The following is a 19457-nucleotide window of genomic DNA, read 5'->3' as shown; positions in this document are numbered from 1 at the left end:
AGTCCCTTCTGTCAAATTGATCCTTCTTGAGAGAAACACCAGGCTGAAGCAAACTGAAACAGAGTCAGAAATGCAAAGCAATGACCAACAGAAAATGGGCCTTCTTGATTCTCTATGTGAAATGTGCTTGGAACTGGTGTTAAAATGGATAGAAATGTGGACAAACAAGATGATGAGGACTTGAGGTATTGATGAAAGCCAAATCATTTGGAGTGGCAGATCCTGTTGTGATGCACATTAGTAAGTAACAGTTCTGTAGCATTTACAATTGTAAGACTTCTTGTCCAGTTTTACAAGTTGCCATGTAGCGTTGGACTCTCAGTTTTGATCTTGTTTGGCTTGTATCAAAACCATTATGTAGCCGTATAAATAAAACAAAGACCAGTGGTATTGGAGATCTGAAACAAATTAAAACAGTGCTGGGGAAACTCAACAGATCTCGCAACATCTGTGGAGAGAAAACAGACTTAACGTTTCAAGTCCAGTGGCCCTTTATCAGAATTGCCATACCTGGTCTGGTCAATATTCTGTTCTTCTCCAGTAGAAAAGCTACTTGAAAGGTGTAATATGGTAGACTGAACTATCTCCGACTGTGGTTTCCAGGGCTCCAAAGTGCTGATTCAGCTCTTTTTAAATTTTCATACATGAGATGCAGTTATATGCAGGCAAATGTGAGATGTTGTACTTTCGTTGGAAGAGTAGAGGAGCTGCATATTTTTTAACTGAAAAGAACCTAGCATGAAGTTTAATAGGAAACAGGAAAGGCAACTGGAATGTTCGGTTTTATTTCAAAGTAGAAAGAGTATAAAGTGGGAGGTTTTGCTATAACTGTACAAGGCACTAGTCAGACTGTAACTGGATACAGCGAACAGTTTTGGGTCCGTTATCTAAGGAAAGATAGTGTCAAGGTAAGACGCAGCCCAAAGAAGTTTTACCGTGTTGATTCTGGTTATGGAGGACCTTTCTAACGGTGGGAGGTTGCATAGTTTTGGCCTGTACTCATTCAAAAATCTTAGGAGACTTGACAGGGGAGATGTGGACCAGAAGGAATATTCTCAGGCTAAGAGGATGCATATTCCAGCTGGAGACAAGGAGGAACTTCTTTTCTGAGAGGGCAGAGAGTTGCTAAGGCTGTGTCGTTAAGTATATTAAAGTCTGACACGGACAGATTTTTAATCAGTAAGGCAATCAAGGGTTATTGGGAAAAAGGCAGGGAAGTGGAGTTCAGGGTTTTTCAGCTCAGCCATGATCTTATTGAATGGCAGTGCAGACTCAATGGGTTTGGCCTACTTCTGTGTCTGATGGACTGACTTTGCTGCTAAGGCAAACTTATATTGCACATCCAAATTATAGTTTAGAAGGGGATGGTAAATACCTTCTTGACTAAAGATGTGTTTTGTTACTAAAGCTGTACATGCAAATGTTGGAAATCAGATATAGAAACAGAAAGTGCTGCAGAGACTGAGTAGATCGAGCAGGATTTGTGGAAGAACGAAATTAACATTTGAGCTCTTCAACCTCAACCAGTTTAAATCCAAGCACAACTGACATCAAACTGACTTGTCTCACTAAATGCCTTAGTGAAAGCAGTCTGAAGAATTGATCTCAGTCTCAACATCAAAGAGTCAAATTCTTTATCAACTCATCCCAGGTCAAGTTCTGGTCCTCCCTCCATTAAAGGAGGAGAAATCCTCCCAAACATCCCTAGTTTAGAAGTTACTTTTCATCTAAGGTTGATGCAGAGATTCAACATTGCATTCAATTTGCGAGCACCACCTTCAGATGCCTAAAGATGAGAGTCTTCGATGAGGTTGACATCCCCATGCTGTTACCAAGACGCTTGTGCATAAGACATTCAAAGTTTAGAAGTTACTTTTCATCTAAGGTTGATGCAGAGATTCAACATTGCATTCAATTTGCGAGCACCACCTTCAGATGCCTAAAGATGAGAGTCTTCGATGAGGTTGACATCCCCATGCTGTTACCAAGACGCTTGTGCATAAGACATTCATCCTTCTGGCTGATCTTTACGGTTCCAAAACTTGGACTACCCATAGAAGCCACCTCCAGATGCTGAAGAAGTTCCATCAACATTGTTTGAGATGGATTCTGTGCAACAGCTTGTAGGACAGGCATACTAACATCAGCATCCTTGAAGCATCTCACAATAGCAGCCATGATCATCTAAGACCATCTCAGCTGGGCTGGCCATGTGCTTAGGTAACCTGAGTTCCAACTACCAAAGCAAATGTTCATTACCCAGCTCGAGGAAGACACTTGAACAAGAGGAAGACGAAGAGAATGTTCCAAAGATTCCCTAAAGGCTTCCTTCGACAAATGCAGGTCAGATATCAATGTATGGATGACCTTTGATCAGAACAAACCAACTTAGAGGACACTCCTGTATGAGGGGCCAAAATTCTTTGAAAATACCTAGAGGCAAGAGGAAGTATGGAAAAGGAACTGGAGAAAGGATTGCCCATGATCTCAAGGTGAGTGACCAATTTCACCTTTGGGAATCACTTGCCAGTGTGGTTGGACATGCAACTCAAGGACACACTCATCAGCCACACAACGACCCACAAAATCCACGATCAGTGACACAGAAATTCCTCTGTGCACAATCGTACTCGTTGCAAGTGATTCATCACTGTAACAAAGGCAAGTGACTTTATGATTCTAAAAATTTTTTCACATGGCCACAGATTTTAGACAAAAATTAGAGAAACCATTCATTTTAAAGGACTGGCATGTAAAATGGTGCACCAGCAGCAGAGCGAGCATACTAGGCAGGCAGAGTCATAAAGTGAAACGGCATGGAAACAGACCCTTTGGTCCAACCAGTCTATGCAAAACATATCCCAAACTAAACTAGTCCCACCTGCCTGCTTCTGGCCCACATTCTCCAAACCATACATATTCCTTGAAAAATGACAAAATAGCGGAGGGTAAAGTTCCTAAATCAAGAGATGTCAGTGAATGCAGCACTTTTAACATGTCAAATTACCACAGGTCAGTCATCTCAAAAGGTGGATGCCAAAACCCCATTATACATCTAGAGCAAGGCTTGGAAGAATTGAAGAATGCTCAGCAAACATTCCACTTCAATAGTGTGTCTCATTCTAATCAGTGGAAAGCAAAGGAGATATTGAAGACGAAGTATTGTGGGAATGAGCCAACAAAAGAAACGTTGAACTACAGGGATAGATTCAAATCCCAACTTGACTGTTGTGTTATTTTACCAAACATTATCCCATACAGGGGAGGTGAGTATGCTAATTTGCATTGATGAATGCCTCATGCTCACTGTGTCAAATAAGCTGAAAAATTTCTCTCAGTGAAAAATGTTCAATAAAGGAAACACTCCAAAGTGCTTCAAATGAGGCATTAGAGCAAATGGTCAAAAGTTGAATGATTACAGTCAGTCTTAGGAATCATCTTAAAGGCTCAGAAAGAGGGAATTCAAGAGTTTAGTATGTCGGCAGCTGAACACATGAGCCAGTTGTGAAGTGATATATGAGGGGCTGGATTAAGGTGCAAGAATTGGAGGCATGCAGAGATTTTGTTGGATGGTAGGACTGGATGTGATTACAGAGACAGGGAGGGCACATGGAACAATTTGAAAACAAGAACAAAAATATTAAAATTGAGCTACACTGGGGATCAGTGTAGATCAGTGAGAACTGGGGTGACACATTTCATTCTGGATTTTTAAAGTCAATAAACAGACTTCTATGCTGGAATTGAGTTTGTGAGATCAAGTTCCACTTGGGTTGAAGAATATCATTGTTTTATGTTTGAGAAGTTAGAAGCTACTATCTGTCCAGTTCCAAATGTGTTGCAACCAGGCTGTGCTGCCAATAAGCAACTCTGCTGTTGTTTGCTCTTTTCAATGTCAAAATAAAATGCCTCCTCATTTTTAAAATGCTTTCAGCAATTTGGGTCAACACAGTGATATAACGCAGTCAGTTAACAAAACATTGTACATTCAGCACATATTTCAGATTAGGGTTCTTGCTTTTTGGTTTTCTCTGCCTCCGCCTCTTCCCAAATAGTAACTTTTCCCTTACTTTCTGTAACTCAGTGCTGCAAGCTAGCTGTGTGTGCATGGTTTATTCATTACCCCGCTCTGACCACGTTGGGTTTTATTTGCCATGAACTGAGGGAGGAAAGTCACAGAGAATGGGTATACTAAGCCTATGAGGAATAAAAGTGGTATGTGTAGTTGATTTGTTTATGTAGCTGTACAGAAAAAAAGAAGTCAAAACAGATTTTTTATCATGCATGTGAGCAAGATGCTGGTATGACCAGCCATTTTGAACAAGTTGTGCTCTGAACAAGTTATAACATAGATACTGCACCAGTCCACAGTTGATTGGTGGAAATGGCTTTGATAAAATGTCTAAGCGCATTTGTCAGCTTGGTCCAACTATTTAGAAGTGTTGCAGAATGCCAACATGCTTTGGTTCCTTTGTTCGTTAATTTTTTACTGCCTCCTGATGTTTCTAGAAGCTGCTGATGCTGAATACCAATTTTTGATATTTCTGCTGAGTCATGAGTTTAAAGAACAGAGAGTGGCAATTCCTGTTTCTCATCTTGGCTGTTGTACTGAAAGGTAGTGGCGGTTTTCTTTTCACTTTGTCCTATGAGCAAGATATTCTAATCTCTCTGTTGTAACAACTGTCTCTGTAAATACTGCAGCAGTCAGACAGAGCGAGGTTAAGAAGCAAAACAACAGCTTTCTTCTGGATACTGTTCAAACCAAGACAGTCGTTACAGCAGAGGATGCAATTGTCAGGATTAACCAGCGTAAGTTCCTGAATTAACATCTTGCTATACTTCACTGTCTTGAAACTGTTCTTCAGTAGCTGCCAGGCACTCCTTTAACTGTATGACTTCCAGAGATCGATCTCTCTTTCCAAACTCCCCTCCACTGCAACTTGCCCAACAATGAAATAGAAATTTGTCCACTCCCCAAGTATAGATTTTTTTGCAGCAGTTCAAAATCAATCGACATGTTTAATTGCATTGCCATGTTGTAAATTACTGTGTTAGTACTGTAATTGTCTTCTTGACACTGGCTGCTTGATACAGCATCTTGATTGGGCTGATGGATCAAGCTATGAACATTTGCTCTCCTGCTTATAGGAATATTTCGATATGAAAAGCCATGGAGGAACTTCCTCATTGAAGGTGACATTGTCAAACCTGTAAGTTCCTTTCAGTTGTATTTCAGTTTTTTACCGATGAATGCAGGATGCTCCATGACCCCTTCTAACTGTGAGAGAGTGCATTATATACTGTGTTGACACTGATTATATTTTGTTCTAGAAAGTGTCTTAGATTTTGGTGCAACTTGATGTTTATTTTTTGCCTCTTAAAGTTTGATTGTTTCCACATTACTGATGACTTAATAGATGCACTCATGATGATTCTTGGGATTCTGCAATATTTTGATAGTGAGGCAACATGTTTATTAGTTTTAAAGCTTATATCTCTGGTACATTGTTCTTGTATTGCATGTGTATCCCATCTTTGAGATGCTGTGTGCACACAACTTACTATCTTCTTTACCCCTTCAATCAGCTATGGAGAAATGCTGTGGTGTCTGATACCAAGACATGGCAGAAATCGCCAGATGGCGTAGTGAGAATTCCATATGAAATATCACAACAATACGGTGAGTTCTGCCTGAAAACTTGGGTTAAAAATCATTTGTCTTCTTTTGAAAAAAGCTAGCTGGAAAACCTTTGGTGTTGCTCATAATTGGCTCAGAATAGCTCAGTTGTGACTGATTTCACGTGCTGATGCTTTCAGTCATTCTTATGTGGAAATCCAGCAGCTGGTCTTCCAGCTGTACAGCCTCAATGGACTCACTGAGATGGACAGAAACAAGAATTCTTCCATTCTCAGTTCATCAGTACCCATCCCAACATCCGAATGCTGATGCTGGTAGTATGTGAGAATCCTAGTGACTCTCACCTTTGTATGTTTTCAGCTGTTTCGTAAATAACAGTTCTCAGATTTTCTCCCACTTGTCACGTGGTCTGCCCTGTTCAGATTTTTCAATGTGCGTGTGAGTTCCTGTCCAGTTTCTCAGTCAAATGACCATTCATTTTTCAGATTATTGACAGAAGAGGTTTTTCACTCTCTGCTGGGGATGTGCTGCAACTTCAGACATTTGCCCTGAATCCCTTCTTTCAAATCTTCAATTTTGCCAATTTCTCTTTTTTTTCTGAGACATGAATTGTTGAAATAATGGTCAGTTTTTGGAACATCACAGCTAAGTGTGACTGCTGTTCTTGTGCAGCATCCACATTTTCCAGTAAAAGTGAATGACCAGTCAAGAATAGAAATTCAGCCAATGTTACTCTGTTTAAAGCAGTAACTCGTGTAACACTGTACATGCTTGTAAAATAGCTCATTGAACACCAGGAAGACAGGGTACTTGGGATTCCCCTGCTGTACAAGGCTCAATTGAATCAATTTGGACTTTTGGAGAAAGCCTCAACAATGAATTTTATTGGGCGACAGGGACTGGTCTAACTAAGCCCTTGTCTCACACCCTTGCTCTTTCCGCAACTCATGGGATAATGATCTCTAACATGAAAATTGACAGAGATGAATTGACTCTGAATTGACCTGTGAATAAGCTTTTAATTTATTAATGAAACAGCTAAAAATGATGTTAAAAGATCTCCTTTGTCAGCCATCCTGATGCTTGTTCATCACAGTGCATACATCTGTCCCCCATTGATAAGCTGTTCATTGAGTAAGCGCATGTTTCATGGACAGGAATTTTTAGTTTATGCACTAATGATTCATCAAATCCAGCAGATAGAAAACAGGGAACTGCAAGCCAGTTATTCTGATGGGAGTCATCGAGAAAGTGCTGGAACTTTTGAGAAAGATCCAACCAATGCACATGGAGAACCATCATATTCAGCCAGTATTGTTTCTCTGAAGGGAATTTATGTTTTGCCAAATGAATTTGAAAATGTGACGAGTAGGATAGTTTACTGAACATGCAGAGCTCAGTGGACATAAAGAGGCTTCAAAGACATATACTCATCTTGAGTAAGTCGGTCTCAAGGTGGCACCTGGAATATAATAAAGGAAAGTGTGAAGTTATTCACTTCTGTTCTCAGGATGTAACAGCAAAATATTTTTTAAAAGACATGGAACTTATAAGTATTGTTGGTATCAGACTTAGGTATACATATACAAGACAAATAAAGTTAGCATGCAGGCACAACAATGAATAAGGAAGGTAAATGACATGTTCGCCTTTCTTGCAAGTGAATTCAAGATAAAAATAGAATACATAAAAGTGAAAATAAGAATAAAATCCCTGCTGCATTTGTACAGTGCTTAATGACACCATATCTGCAAAACTATGCATGGCTTTAGTCTCCATCCTGAAGGAATACTTGCATTGGAGGCAGTATGTTTCCTAGGAGATGGGGTCGTCCTGTGATGAGAAAGGATTTAAATGAGCCAACATTCTTGGAAAGTCAGAAGGAAGAGAGGTGATTTTATAGAAAAGTAAAAGACCCTGGGAACTTTGCTGGAATAGATACTGAGAAGTTGTATCTCTTGGCTGATGAAACAAGAGCTTGCACACATTCTCAGGATTAGGGATTGATTAAATCAGTTAAATGGTTTACTCCATTGTTCAATATCTCTAATGCTGAGATGGTCATGTGTTTCTGGGGAAATAAGTATCTAGGGAGCAGATTGGAAAAAATGTTTAGGGTTCAGCTTCACTCATGATTGTATTGAATGGTCGAGCAAACTTAGAATCATTAAACGTAGAAACCCTTCAGTGCGGAAAGAAGCAATTTGGCCCTTCGAGTCTGCACTGACCCTTTGAATAGCATTCCACCTAGATCCTGCCCCCCAACTTATCTCCATAACCTAGATTTACCATGGCTAACTGATATAGCCTGCACATCCCTGGACACTAAGGAGCAATTTAGCATGGGCCTTCTGGATGTTCACTGTATTACTGCTTTCATAAATTTCGTTCTGAATGTCTTGCGAGTCTGGCAATTCTGCATGTGAAAATGTTCTGTAAAAAACAAGGTTCCTTTTTCCCTTTTCAGATGATAAATGGTGTCCAGCGTGTTTCTGTTCATATTTTCCTTATTTAATTCTTTTTTCCTCTTCAGATGAGGAAACTTGGAGCTCCATCAGTCGAGGTTTCAAAGACTTTGAGAAATTCACGTGTGTACACTTTGTGCCTCACAGTGATGAGAAGGATTTTATTTCCATTCAACCCATTCACGGGTGGGTACAGCATGTGGGACCACAGTATAACTGTCCCGATAAATGTTCTTTCTCATTTGTGACATGACTCCCTGCAGCTGAGCTGGGTGATACTTCAACCTCACTGCTTGAATTCCTGAGCAATGCAGTTAAGTAGTCAGGAACAGTGAGGTCGCAACTAGTCATAGAATCCATAGTGTGGAAGCAGACCATTTGGCCCTTCGAGCCCCTCCAACCCTCTGAAGAACATCCCACCGAGATCCAACCCCATACCCTATCCCTGTAATCTTGCATTTCCCATGGCTAATCCACCCAGCCGGCACATCCCTGGACACTACGGGCAATGTAGCATGGCCAATCCACCTAGCCTTCACATCTTTGGTTTCCTCGCACAGTCCAAAGTACCCACAGGAAGCATGCAGACCCAAGGAGAACATGCACACTCCACACAGACAGTAACCCAAGGGTGGAATCGAACCCAGGCCCTTGGCACTGTGCGGCAGCAGTGCTAACCACTGAGCCACCGGCCCACCCTGAGGTGTGGGTAAGAGGGGTTCCACTTTGTGAGGTACTGGTATCATTACTGAGACAGGAGGGAACAGTACCGACAGGATAGCCTCCATCTGATCCTGGGACCAGGATCCTAGTGGGAAGGCTAAATGAGGTGGCCACAGGAACTTCAGACGAGTTAAAGTGAGGGAGGCCTCAGTACCAGTTCTTGAAGTTTCCAGAGCAAGTAAGAGGACAGAGTGTGTGGACAATGTCAAGAATCTAACTACAGGCTCAGCAGATAAGGGGCATCTATCAGAACTGGGATGGTCAACATAGCACTGAAGATGTTGTACGTCAATATGCACAGTATAGCAAACATGATAAGTGAACTTGTCGCACAGATTGAAATTGGAGGTTACCCAATTGTGGGCATCAGAGACATGGCTACAAGGGGATCAGGACTGGGAACTAAATATCCAACAATAAGTGTCCTATCAAAAGGGCAGGAAGATGGGCAAAGTGGGTGGTGTTGCCTTGTTAATCAGAAGTCCAGCTAAGATGATTGCAAGACTAGAGTCAGAAGGTGTAGAATCTATGTGGGTAGAGTTGAGGAGCTGTAAGGGGAAAAGGATCCTGATGCGTCTTACATATTGCCCTCCTCATAGTTGTCAGGATGTGGGGCAGAAAATAAATCATGAGATAGAAAAGGCATGTATGAAAGACATTATCTGAAGAATCATGGGGGACCTAAGTATGGAGGTAGTCTCAGAAAATCAGATTGATAGAGGATCCCGAGTCAAGAAGTTTGCGGAACATCTAGGAGATGGTTTGTAGGAGCAGAATGTGGTGGAACCCCCTCGTGAAAAGGCACTTCTGCATTTGGTGTTGTGTAGTGAGGCAGCTCTCTTGGGAACATTAAGGTGAAGAAACCTGTTGAAGACAGTGACCACGGTATTATAGAATTCACTGTGCAGTTTGAGAGGGACACGATTGAATCAAATGTAAAGGTATAACAGTTGAGTAACGGCTGTAATGGAGTACAAAGAAGTCCCAGAGGAACTGAACAGGTTGTATTATAGTCTTCCAGCTGGAAGACACCAGTCACAGACCAGAACTTGAAGACAGTCAGGGCGAGAGATGAGAGTAGTTGTCATCACTGAAGAGAAGGTGCTGGAGAAGCTGAAAAGCCTGAAGATGGTTAAATCACCTCAACCAGTTGGACTGCACCAATCTGAGAGGATAGCTGAGGAGATTGTGAAGGCTTTCATGGTGATCATTCCGGAAGGAATCACTGAAATCAGGGAGGATCCTGAGCACTGAAAAATGGCTAATCTCACACCTCTGTTTAAGATGGCAAGGAGACAAGATGTAGTGATTGTAATGAGATCAGCCAGGTGGACCTCATAGAATCTGAGTTCCCTGATTGGGGCTGTTAGTCTGGTTCAGTCAGGGAGTTTTGCCTCTCGGTTATAAATGGGAGCATCAGTGATTGTGCTCACTCTGAGAGCTGGCTCTGAGAAAACCAGACCAGCGTCACGTATCATGCATGTGTAAATTAGGGTGACTCAGTGAGGGGATACCAGCCTCTGCAGAGTTAATTCACAAAAGACGAGAAATTATAAGCCAGTTATACTGAACTTGGTCTTTGGTCAGACTTTAGAGTCCATTATGAAAGATGAGTTTGTGGAGTACTTGGGAGTATGTGGCTTCATCAAAGGAGGTCATTCCTGACGAATCTGTTAGAATTCTTTGAGGAGATAGCAATCAAGTTCGACAAAAGAGAGCCAAACTTGATATGTTTGAATTTCCAGAAGGCCTTTGACAAGTTGCCACACAGAAGGTTGCTAAATAAGATAAGAGTCCATGGTGTTCAGGGTGAACGACTGTCATGGATCGAGCATTGGCTGACTGGCAGAAGACAGATTTTGGGGATAAAGGGGTCTTTTTCAGGATGGCATCTGGTAATGAGTGGAGTTCTGTGGATATCTGTGTTGTGAACACAACTTTTCACATTATACATTAATGATCTGGATGAAGGAATTATGATAGAATGAAGAGGGTTAGACTCTTTTCTAAATGGGTAAAGTCTGATTTAAGGATTTGCTTAAGGCTACCATGCAGGTTGACTTGGCAGCTGTGAAGGCAAATACAGTGCTCACACTTATTTTGAGAGGGCTAGAATGTAAGAGCAGAGATTTGGTGCCGAGGCTGTATTAGGCTCTGGTGAGACTGGATTTGGAATATTAAGAGCGGTTGTGGGCCCTGTATCTAAGGAAGGATGTGCTAGCTTTGGAAGTGGTCCAGCGGACGTTTCCAAGAATTATCCTGAGAATGAAGGGCTTGTCAAATGAGGAGTGGTTGAGGACTCTGGGAGTGTCAGAGAGAGGTACTTGGAATGCTGTGAGTAGTTTTGGAAGGATGTGCTGGCCTTGAAGGGGGTCCAGGGAGGTTACAAGAATGATCCTGGGGATGAAGGGCTTGTCATATTCAGAGCAGTTTAGGTCTGTGGGTCTGTGCTTGATGGAATTTAGAAGGATGAGAAGGGATGTAATTGAAAGTTACAGAATACTGAGAGGCCCTGAAGTGAATGCATAGAAAATGTTTTCATTAGAGGGACCAGGACCTGAAGGCACAGCCTCAGAGTGAAGGAAATGACCTTTCAGAATTGAGATGAGGAGGAATTTCTTTAGCCAGAGGCTGATGAATCAGTGGGATTCATTGCCTCAGAGGTCTGTGAATTCCATGTCATTGAGTGTCTTTAAGACAGAGATGGATAGCTTCTTGATTAGAGAGGGGATGTAGGCTTCTGAGAGAAGCAGACGAATAGTGTTCAGAAACACATCAGTCACAATTGAGTGGTGGAGCAGATTCCATGTGCTGAATGACCTCAGTTCACTCAAATATCATATGGTCATGTGGGCTCAATATCAGATCACATGACATTACACAAATTAGGAAGGCTGCTGGTTCAGTAAAAACGAGCCAAGAATTTACTCTGAAATGAATTATTAAAAGCAAAATTTTGGATTTAACAAATGCTTTTCATAACCTTTGTTTGTCCCAAAATGTCTCAAAACCAATGAGGTTTTTTTTGCCTCAGACATTAGTTGTTGTTTCAGTTTTGTCAATATGTTAATGAACGTTTACTTCTGTCACTTAGGTGTTACTCATCTGTCGGCCGTGTTGGTGGAATGCAGGTCATGTCACTGAATCACCAGTGCTTGAAGAAGGGGAAAGGTGTTGTTGAACATGAGATTATGCATGCACTTGGCTTCTGGCATGAACATGCGAGGAGCGACCGAGGCAAATACATCAAGATTGAGTGGAAGAATGTATGGCCTGGTAAAGCATTTTCTTCCCCTTCACTCTTTGCCGCTTGATACAAATGTGTGTAACCTCCTTGTCGGTAGCAAGTTAAACCTTAAAGCAAGCTCATAGGATTTCACTGCCAGAGGACCATGAAAAGAATTCACAGCACACAGACAGGCATTTGGGCCAACAGGTCCAAGCCTGTGATATGCCCTCTGTGAGCCTTCTCCTGCCCTTCTTCAAAGAAATCTGCCAACATATCATCCTTTTCTTTTTTCCCTTTTCATCTGGATTCCCTGAAATGCATCTCAAGTATTTGCGTGAGTGATACCTATGGTTGCTCATTCCAAATGGATACCGAAATATTTCCTGAATTCGATATTTACTTCAATTATCATGCATTTATGTTCCTTACTTATATTTCTGTTTGCAATTAGAACTACCTTTTCCACCGCTGCCCCATCAAACCATGTTATAATCATGAAGATTTCTATCAGATCAATCCCTCCATTTCCTCGAGGAAGAATTCGTAAAGCGATGATCTGCCCCAGTAGTGTGGTATTTGCTTTCACACCCCTCTTTAGAAGTGCAGCCTGAGAAAGGTAAAGCAGCTTTTTACCAATCAAACATTTCAACAAGGTCTGTGAATCTGAATAAAAAACTGCTATAAACTGGATTAATCACTGTCCGTAGGTTCTGCTGAAAGGGCAGAGTGATTAAAGTTCCAGCTACTAGACCGGAATAAATTTGTTGACATGATGGATGCTCAATGATTTTTAGTGGAGTGTTTTCATTAGTTGACCAGAACATGCTAAATGACAAAAATGTCTCAAAGAAGTGTAGCTGTGTTTCGCTCTTGTGTGTACCACTGACTCCCTGGCTTCTGTTTCAGGTTATGAACATAATTTCTTGAAACAAAACACCAACAATCTGGAGACCAAATATGATTATGGCTCCATTTTGCACTACAGCAGGTGAGAATGGTGCCGAGTTGGTGAGCCACTTCTCTCTCTCCGTCTCTCTCTCTCTACCTTGACGTGGAGGAGTAGCAGCCTGAACAGCATCCCTGGGACTTGCTTCGCATTCACGTCTGCTGCATAGCCTTGAAATGAGACGCAGTTTTTGCAATTTCTGCGACTCTTATTCTGCATGTCAGCCACAACCTTGCATTTTCTGTAAACTTGAACTTATCCAAAACTTCTGTTAGTATTTTAAATGACAGCAAATCTATTCATTCACCACCCTTGTGTTAGCTGGCTGATGATAGCCCCTGGACAAACAGCTTTTTTTTTGGGAAAGACTGTTCATTGTTGTTTTCAGATTTCCTCATGGGTTTACCTGCTCCCTCCAGCCCCAAAACTCTCCAAACTCTCTTCACTTCACCAATTCTGCCTCTTCGACATCCTTGGTTTTCATTGCTGCACCACTTCCCGTTGCTTGTGGGCAGCACGGTAGCTCAGTGGTTGGCACTACTGCCTAACAGCGCCAGGGACTGGGATTTGATTCCGCCTTCGGGCGACTGTCTGTGTGGAGTTTGCACCTTCTCCCAGTGTCTGCCTGGGTTTCCTCCGGGTGCTCCAGTTTCCTCCCACAGTCCAAAGGTGTGCAGCTGAGGTGGATTGGCCATGCTAAATTGCCCGTAGTGTTCAGGGGTGTGGGGGCTAGATGGGCTAGCCAACTGACATGCAGGGTTCTGGCTTAGGGTCGATCTGAATGGGATGCTCTTTGGAGGGTCAGTGTAGACTTGATGGCTGAATGCCCTGTTTCCACACTGTAGGGATTCTATGTTTAAACATGAGCTCAGAGTTTTTGAATTCCTTCCCTAAACATCTACCTTACTGCTCATTTATAAAGTATTTCTTCAAATCTCCCCCTTTGAGCAAGCTTTTGAAGAAACCCTGGAGCAGTACATAATGAATAAGGGGAAAAGTTAAAAAGGAAATTAGGAGAGCATAAAGGGGCATGAAAAGATAATAGCACATAAAATGCAGGAAAGAACTAAGTTATTTTACAAGTACATTACAGTTGGAGAGGGAACTAGGGAAAGAGTAGAGTCATTCAGGATTGCACTAGTAATTTGTGCATGGGGCAAGAGGACATAAGCAGGTTCCATATGAATGTTTTGTGTTGGTGTTCACGAATGAGAGGGATAGCGTGGAAGGAGAAAGCAGGTCGAAGAACTTTGATTTGCCTAAAGAAATCAGCACAGCAGAGATGAGATTCTGGCAGGTTTAAAAGTAGATAAATCTCCAGGGTTTGAAGAAATGTAACCCAGGTTGTTGAGCAAAGCAAGCGAGGAAATAGTCGGGAATAATTTTGAGTGCCTGTCTGGCCACAGGAGAGGTGCCACATGGCTGGAGGACAGCCAATGTAGTACTGTTATTCAATAAGGGGGCAAGGGAGAAACCAAACTACAGGCCAATCATTCTAACGTCTGGTAAGGAAACTATTGGAAGCAGTTCTGAGGGTCAGAATCAATCTGCATCTGGAGAGTAGGGATTACAGAAGAACTGTCATATTGGTTTTGTTGAAGAGAGCTCATGTCTGACTACCTCGGTTGAATTTTTCAGAGGTAACCAGGTATGTAGATGAGGGCAGTGCATCCAATGTTGTTTGCTTGGACTTCAACAAGGCCTCAGATAAAGTGCCACATGGGAGACTGAAAGCAAATCTCAGAGTCCATGGAATCCAGGGGAACTTGGCTACTTGAATCTGCAGTTGGCCAAGTTATAGGAAGTGGAGGGTCGTAGGAAACCTGTGTCCCGTGGGGGTTCCACAGGGATTAGTGTTGATGCCCTTGCTGTTTGTGATAAATATATTTGATTTAGATTGAATGCAGGAGAGTTTATCGTTAAAGTTGCAGATGATATGAAAATTGGTGGTAAATTGTGAAGAGGTAAACCATAGATTACTGAAGAATAGGAAGGTGCTGGTTAGATGGGTTGATCATTGACAAATAGAATTTAATCCAGATCATTTAACATGAGGCAATGCACTTGGACACCACAAAAAAAGCAAGGGAATACAGGATTAACAGTGGAACCTTAGCTAGCACCCAAGGTGGATCAGAGGGACCTTGGTGTGCGTGCCCAGCGGTCCCTTCAGGTGGAAGGACAGGAATATTAAGTGGTTAAGAAGGCATTTGGGATACTCACCTTTCATAGCTGAGGCATACAGTTGAAGTGCAGGGAGATGATACTGGAACTGTCTAAAAGATTAGTTCGGCTGCATTTTGAGTATTGTGTGCAGTTCTGGAATCCAAATTTTAGGAGTGAGGTGATTACACTGGAGAGGGTGCAGAAGAGACTGACCAGGATGTTGCCTGGGTTGGAGATGTTTAGATAGGAAGAGGGATTGAACAGACTTGGGTTGTTTTCCTTGAAGCAGAGGAGACTGAGGGTGACAAAATTGAGATTCATAAATTCATGAGGGGCATAAACAGGGTTGATAGGAAGAAACTTCTCCCCGTGATGAATCGGATCAGTGACCGGGGGCATAAATTTAAGGTTAGGGGGCATGATATTTCAGAGGGTGTGAGGAAAAAAGTTTTCACCCTGAGGTTGCTGGGAACCTGGAACCTACTGCCTGAGTACTGCCTAAGAGGCAGAAGCTCTCAAAACATTAAAGAAGTGTTCAGAGGTACTCTTGTGATGCCAAGGCATACAACTCTGGGCTAAGTGCTGGAAAATGAGATGAGAATAGTTAGCTAACAAAGTGTGTAACTGGATGAACACAGTAGGCCAAGCAGCATCTCAGGAGCACAAAAGCTGACGTTTCGAGCCTAGACCCTTCATCAGAGAGCGGTCTAGGCTCAAAACGTCAGCTTTTGTGCTCCTGAAATGCTGCTGGGCCTGCTCTGTTCATCCAGCCCCACACTTTGTTATCTTGGATTCTCCAGCATCTGCAGTTCCCATTATCCCTGTGAATAGTTAGCTGGTAGTTTTTGACCAGCATGGACCCAGTGGCCTCAGGATCCTTTTCCTCTGCTGTGGGCCTTGATGACGATAATTCTGTTGACTGTCACAGCTTATCATGTGTCTTGGTTTCAAAATTTATTTGATAACACTCCTGTGAGGCCCTTAGGACTTGTTATAAAGTGTTGGTGTGATTATATGCAAGTTTTCAGTCATCAGGCATGATTTAATATACAGTATAATTTTTACTCAATTGTAGGACTGCATTTTCCAAGAATGGACAGCCAACCCTGAGACCTCTAATAGAAACAGATATTATGATTGGCCAGCGAATTCGTCTGAGTGAGCTCGACTTGTTGAAGATCAATCGACTGTACAACTGCACCATGCACCTCAAAGATAAGGCCAATGTTTTGAAACGTAAGACTGTGAATAAGTCTCAATCTTCTTCAACCTGTGTGAGAAACAAGGAAGAAATCAAAGTTTCCGCTGGTTTTTGTTAATGATCACAGCAGATTTGCATTAAAAGGCACTTTTTTGGATTTTTCTGTTCAGCTCCCACTTGGTGTCACAGATTTCGAGTGATTTTTCTCACCTGGCACCGGCTTTCTGCTTGCCCCTGAATCCTTTATTTGCGAGGGTGGGAATTAAATCATTTTTGCTGTCAGTGCATTGCTGATGGTTATTTAGGTTCTTCCCACCAAATCTTATGTTTCTTTAAGTGTTCCTGAATTAGACCTGGATCTGTCATGTCTTTGATAAGCATCCATGTGATCCACAAGTTTTTAAAAGGCTTTTGTGGGAGCTTGTTCCAGTTTTAAGCAAAGAACCTGGAGTTGCAGCCTGAGGGAGTGATTGTTTTGCCACGATATGCACAAGAGAAGGTTTCAATCAAAGAGCCATCTGAAGAATCTATCAAATTAGGTTCACATTCATTGACCCTCATGTGATCAGGGATGGAATATTCGTGATTCTTGGCTTTGCAGTTTGACAATGTCTCTTATCCTAGCTAGGTAGGTGGGTAGTGTCCATCTGTTCTTCAATGAACAGTGAATCCTTTTATCTGTCTGATAAAAATGACATTGGACAAGGAGAATGGTATGTAGATATATCTCAGTGTTGGTACAGTCTGCTGCTTGTATGTGTTTCGAGATTGCAGATACAGAAGTCTTTCTGCGTAAGAAGGTCGTGATCCCATAACAAACATTCTTATGTTCAAACAAAAATAGTAGAAAACTTTGTCTGAAGATTTAAATGCCTTTTGAAGAGGATTGCTGATTTGGTTTTCACTGTTTAATATCAGTGACATATCAGGAGCTGTGGTTCAGCACATTCCTTTCAATTCCAACGCATGTCCTTCACACAACAGCCTTGAGTCACAGCTTTCTGTCTGGATTGGTCAAGTCTCTCTTTCTATGTATGTGGACATAATTATTTTTGATTATTAACTTGGTCCACTTGCCTGCATTGAGGGAGAGGGTGCTCTGGCCCACTTCCATCTTCATGAGTCCTGATGATGCTGTGATAGAAGAATATGCAAGTTCTCTGGTCAGTGTTTCTTCTTCTCTGCACTGAGTGGCTGCCTTTACCACTCTGCTTCAGATTGAAGCTGCTGGGGTTGTGCCTTTTGGAGCAAAAGAGACTTGGTTAAGTGTTCAATAGTGGGGAGGGTCTTGATGTTACAAATGAGGACCGGTTGTTAAAATGGTCGATTGATGATCAGAAAACACAGAGTGAAGGTAGCGATGAAGAGCTAAGGTGAGGAACAGTTCGATGTTTCTTTTAAATGCATTGGGTGATGATCTTGAATGTTTGCATAACGGTGGTGGAAGCAGATCCAAGGGTAGCATTTAGAAGAGAACTGGAAAAATATTTGAATGGAGAAACTATTACTGAGCTATGGACAATAAGCCGGGGAATGGAACGAATCAGATAAATTCCATTGCCACCAGGTCTGGAGCTAAGTTGGAAAGGTGGCTGAAACAGATTGAATGGCAACTTAAAAATCCTTTCAAAGCACATAGAGCTGGCAGGAAGAGTGGATATGTTTCTTGGCCTGCCAGAACCATGTGATGGTTGCTGTGCCACAACTGCCCCACCTGCTGTGCAGTTGTTTTTTACGCACGATATACTCTGTGGCAAGCTTCCTCCTCATGTCCAGGGACTGCTGATACAGAGCTCCATCATGGATATTGTGGATTGAGTTGTTTCCTTCTGCATTGTCTCTTAACATGTGATACCTGAACACCTGACATTTTAAAGTTGTAAATCCTGATTTAAATTGTTCCCTTTCCTTCCACCCCATCCCACCCAAAACACCTTAGGTCTTCCTTTGCTCAATGAAAGTGGTTCCTTGCGTGAACTTGGAAGAACCAAAGAAGCAGAGAGATTAAAACCTCTTTTGAATATCTCTCCTGAAACAGCTAAAGTGAGAGTTCATATGCCAGAACAGCAGGTGGTGAGTTTGCGTGGGAATGGGTCCACAGTGGATCAAAGTACGGCCATTGTGCATGAATATCCCAAATGCATTCTCCTACGCAAGTGTGCACCTATTAGTCGACTGACTAAGTCAGGGCCTGAAGTCTACAATACTTCTTTCATCACAGCATTCAAGGAATCAGCCACTGAAGCATCGGGGGACCAGAGCAGGCCTGTTAGGGCTCAGGTCAGTAAAGGAGAGGCTAAGACATTTCTACGTTTGCCTTTTGCTCAGAGTCTGTTGACAAACTCAGCGACTATGGACTCATCTCTGCATTCAATGTCTCCCACACTGGCGCAGAGATCTCTAGGTCAAGGACCTGCACTTTGCCCCAGAACATGCGTCAGATGCTGTACCAAGGAACATGTTTTGCATCCACACAGCCAAAAGCCAACAGATAAGATTGAACCATTGGCAGCATCTCTGCACACAGTTAAATCTGACACCCAGACTCAAGCGACAGTGCGGTTTCTGGCTGACTTATTGACCACTGGTCAGCAAGGTCTTCAACCAGTCAGCTGGCCTAATCTTCCAGACGCACATATACAAACCAGCAATGTTACTCATCAGACTCTGTCGTCAGTTGTACTTGTTCCCACGCTGATCAATTTAAGTTATTCATTGAATATTCCTGACCTAATTCCAAATCAGAGCCATAAAAAAAAATTACCTTTTCATTCTCTGATCACTGGCACACAGAAGAATGGTCACTTGAAATCGATGAATACAGCCAGCCAGTTTGAAATGCCAGCCAGGCCTCTGCATTCTAGTGTCTCGATAAAGGAAACCACAGGAGTACCTGAGACTCTTTTCACAGAGATTCCCAACAGAATGGCCACACAGAGAAGTGCGCTAGTAGGGTCCTCATATGAAAAAAAGATGCATTTTCTTCTGAAAACCAGAGGTCATGCTTGTTGGGAGAAGGCATCCACTCGACCTGGTGACAACCTGTTGGTGTCCATCTCCCCCACAGACACTCTGCCAGTGTCGACTCC

The 19457-nt window shown here is 42.3% G+C and overlaps 1 protein-coding gene across 1 annotated transcript; it reads left to right on the top strand.

The window, feature by feature from the left end:
- The first annotated feature begins 4137 nt into the window (after positions 1-4137).
- On the top strand, positions 4138-19205 carry LOC132206653 (meprin A subunit beta-like). Its single transcript, XM_059641165.1, has 10 exons — positions 4138-4215; positions 4702-4809; positions 5149-5210; positions 5587-5680; positions 8172-8289; positions 11921-12102; positions 12962-13043; positions 16243-16403; positions 18308-18955; positions 19162-19205. The coding sequence occupies exons 1-10, from the start codon at positions 4200-4202 to the stop codon at positions 19203-19205; spliced, it is 1515 nt and encodes a 504-aa protein (XP_059497148.1). The 5' UTR covers positions 4138-4199.
- Positions 19206-19457: the final 252 nt, after the last annotated feature.

The sequence above is a fragment of the Stegostoma tigrinum genome, chromosome 40, assembly GCF_030684315.1.
Source record: "Stegostoma tigrinum isolate sSteTig4 chromosome 40, sSteTig4.hap1, whole genome shotgun sequence".
In the NCBI taxonomy this organism is placed as follows: Eukaryota; Metazoa; Chordata; class Chondrichthyes; order Orectolobiformes; family Stegostomatidae; genus Stegostoma; species Stegostoma tigrinum.
Note: the sequence above shows the minus strand (reverse complement) of the source record. Positions and strands in the feature narration are given on the sequence as shown.

Coding starts and splice junctions, on each gene's coding strand:
- LOC132206653 (XM_059641165.1), top strand. Junction 5,211..5,586: donor AAGGTGACATTGTCAAACCT/GTAAGTTCCTTT, acceptor CCCTTCAATCAG/CTATGGAGAAATGCTGTGGT. Junction 13,044..16,242: donor TCCATTTTGCACTACAGCAG/GTGAGAATGGTG, acceptor ACTCAATTGTAG/GACTGCATTTTCCAAGAATG.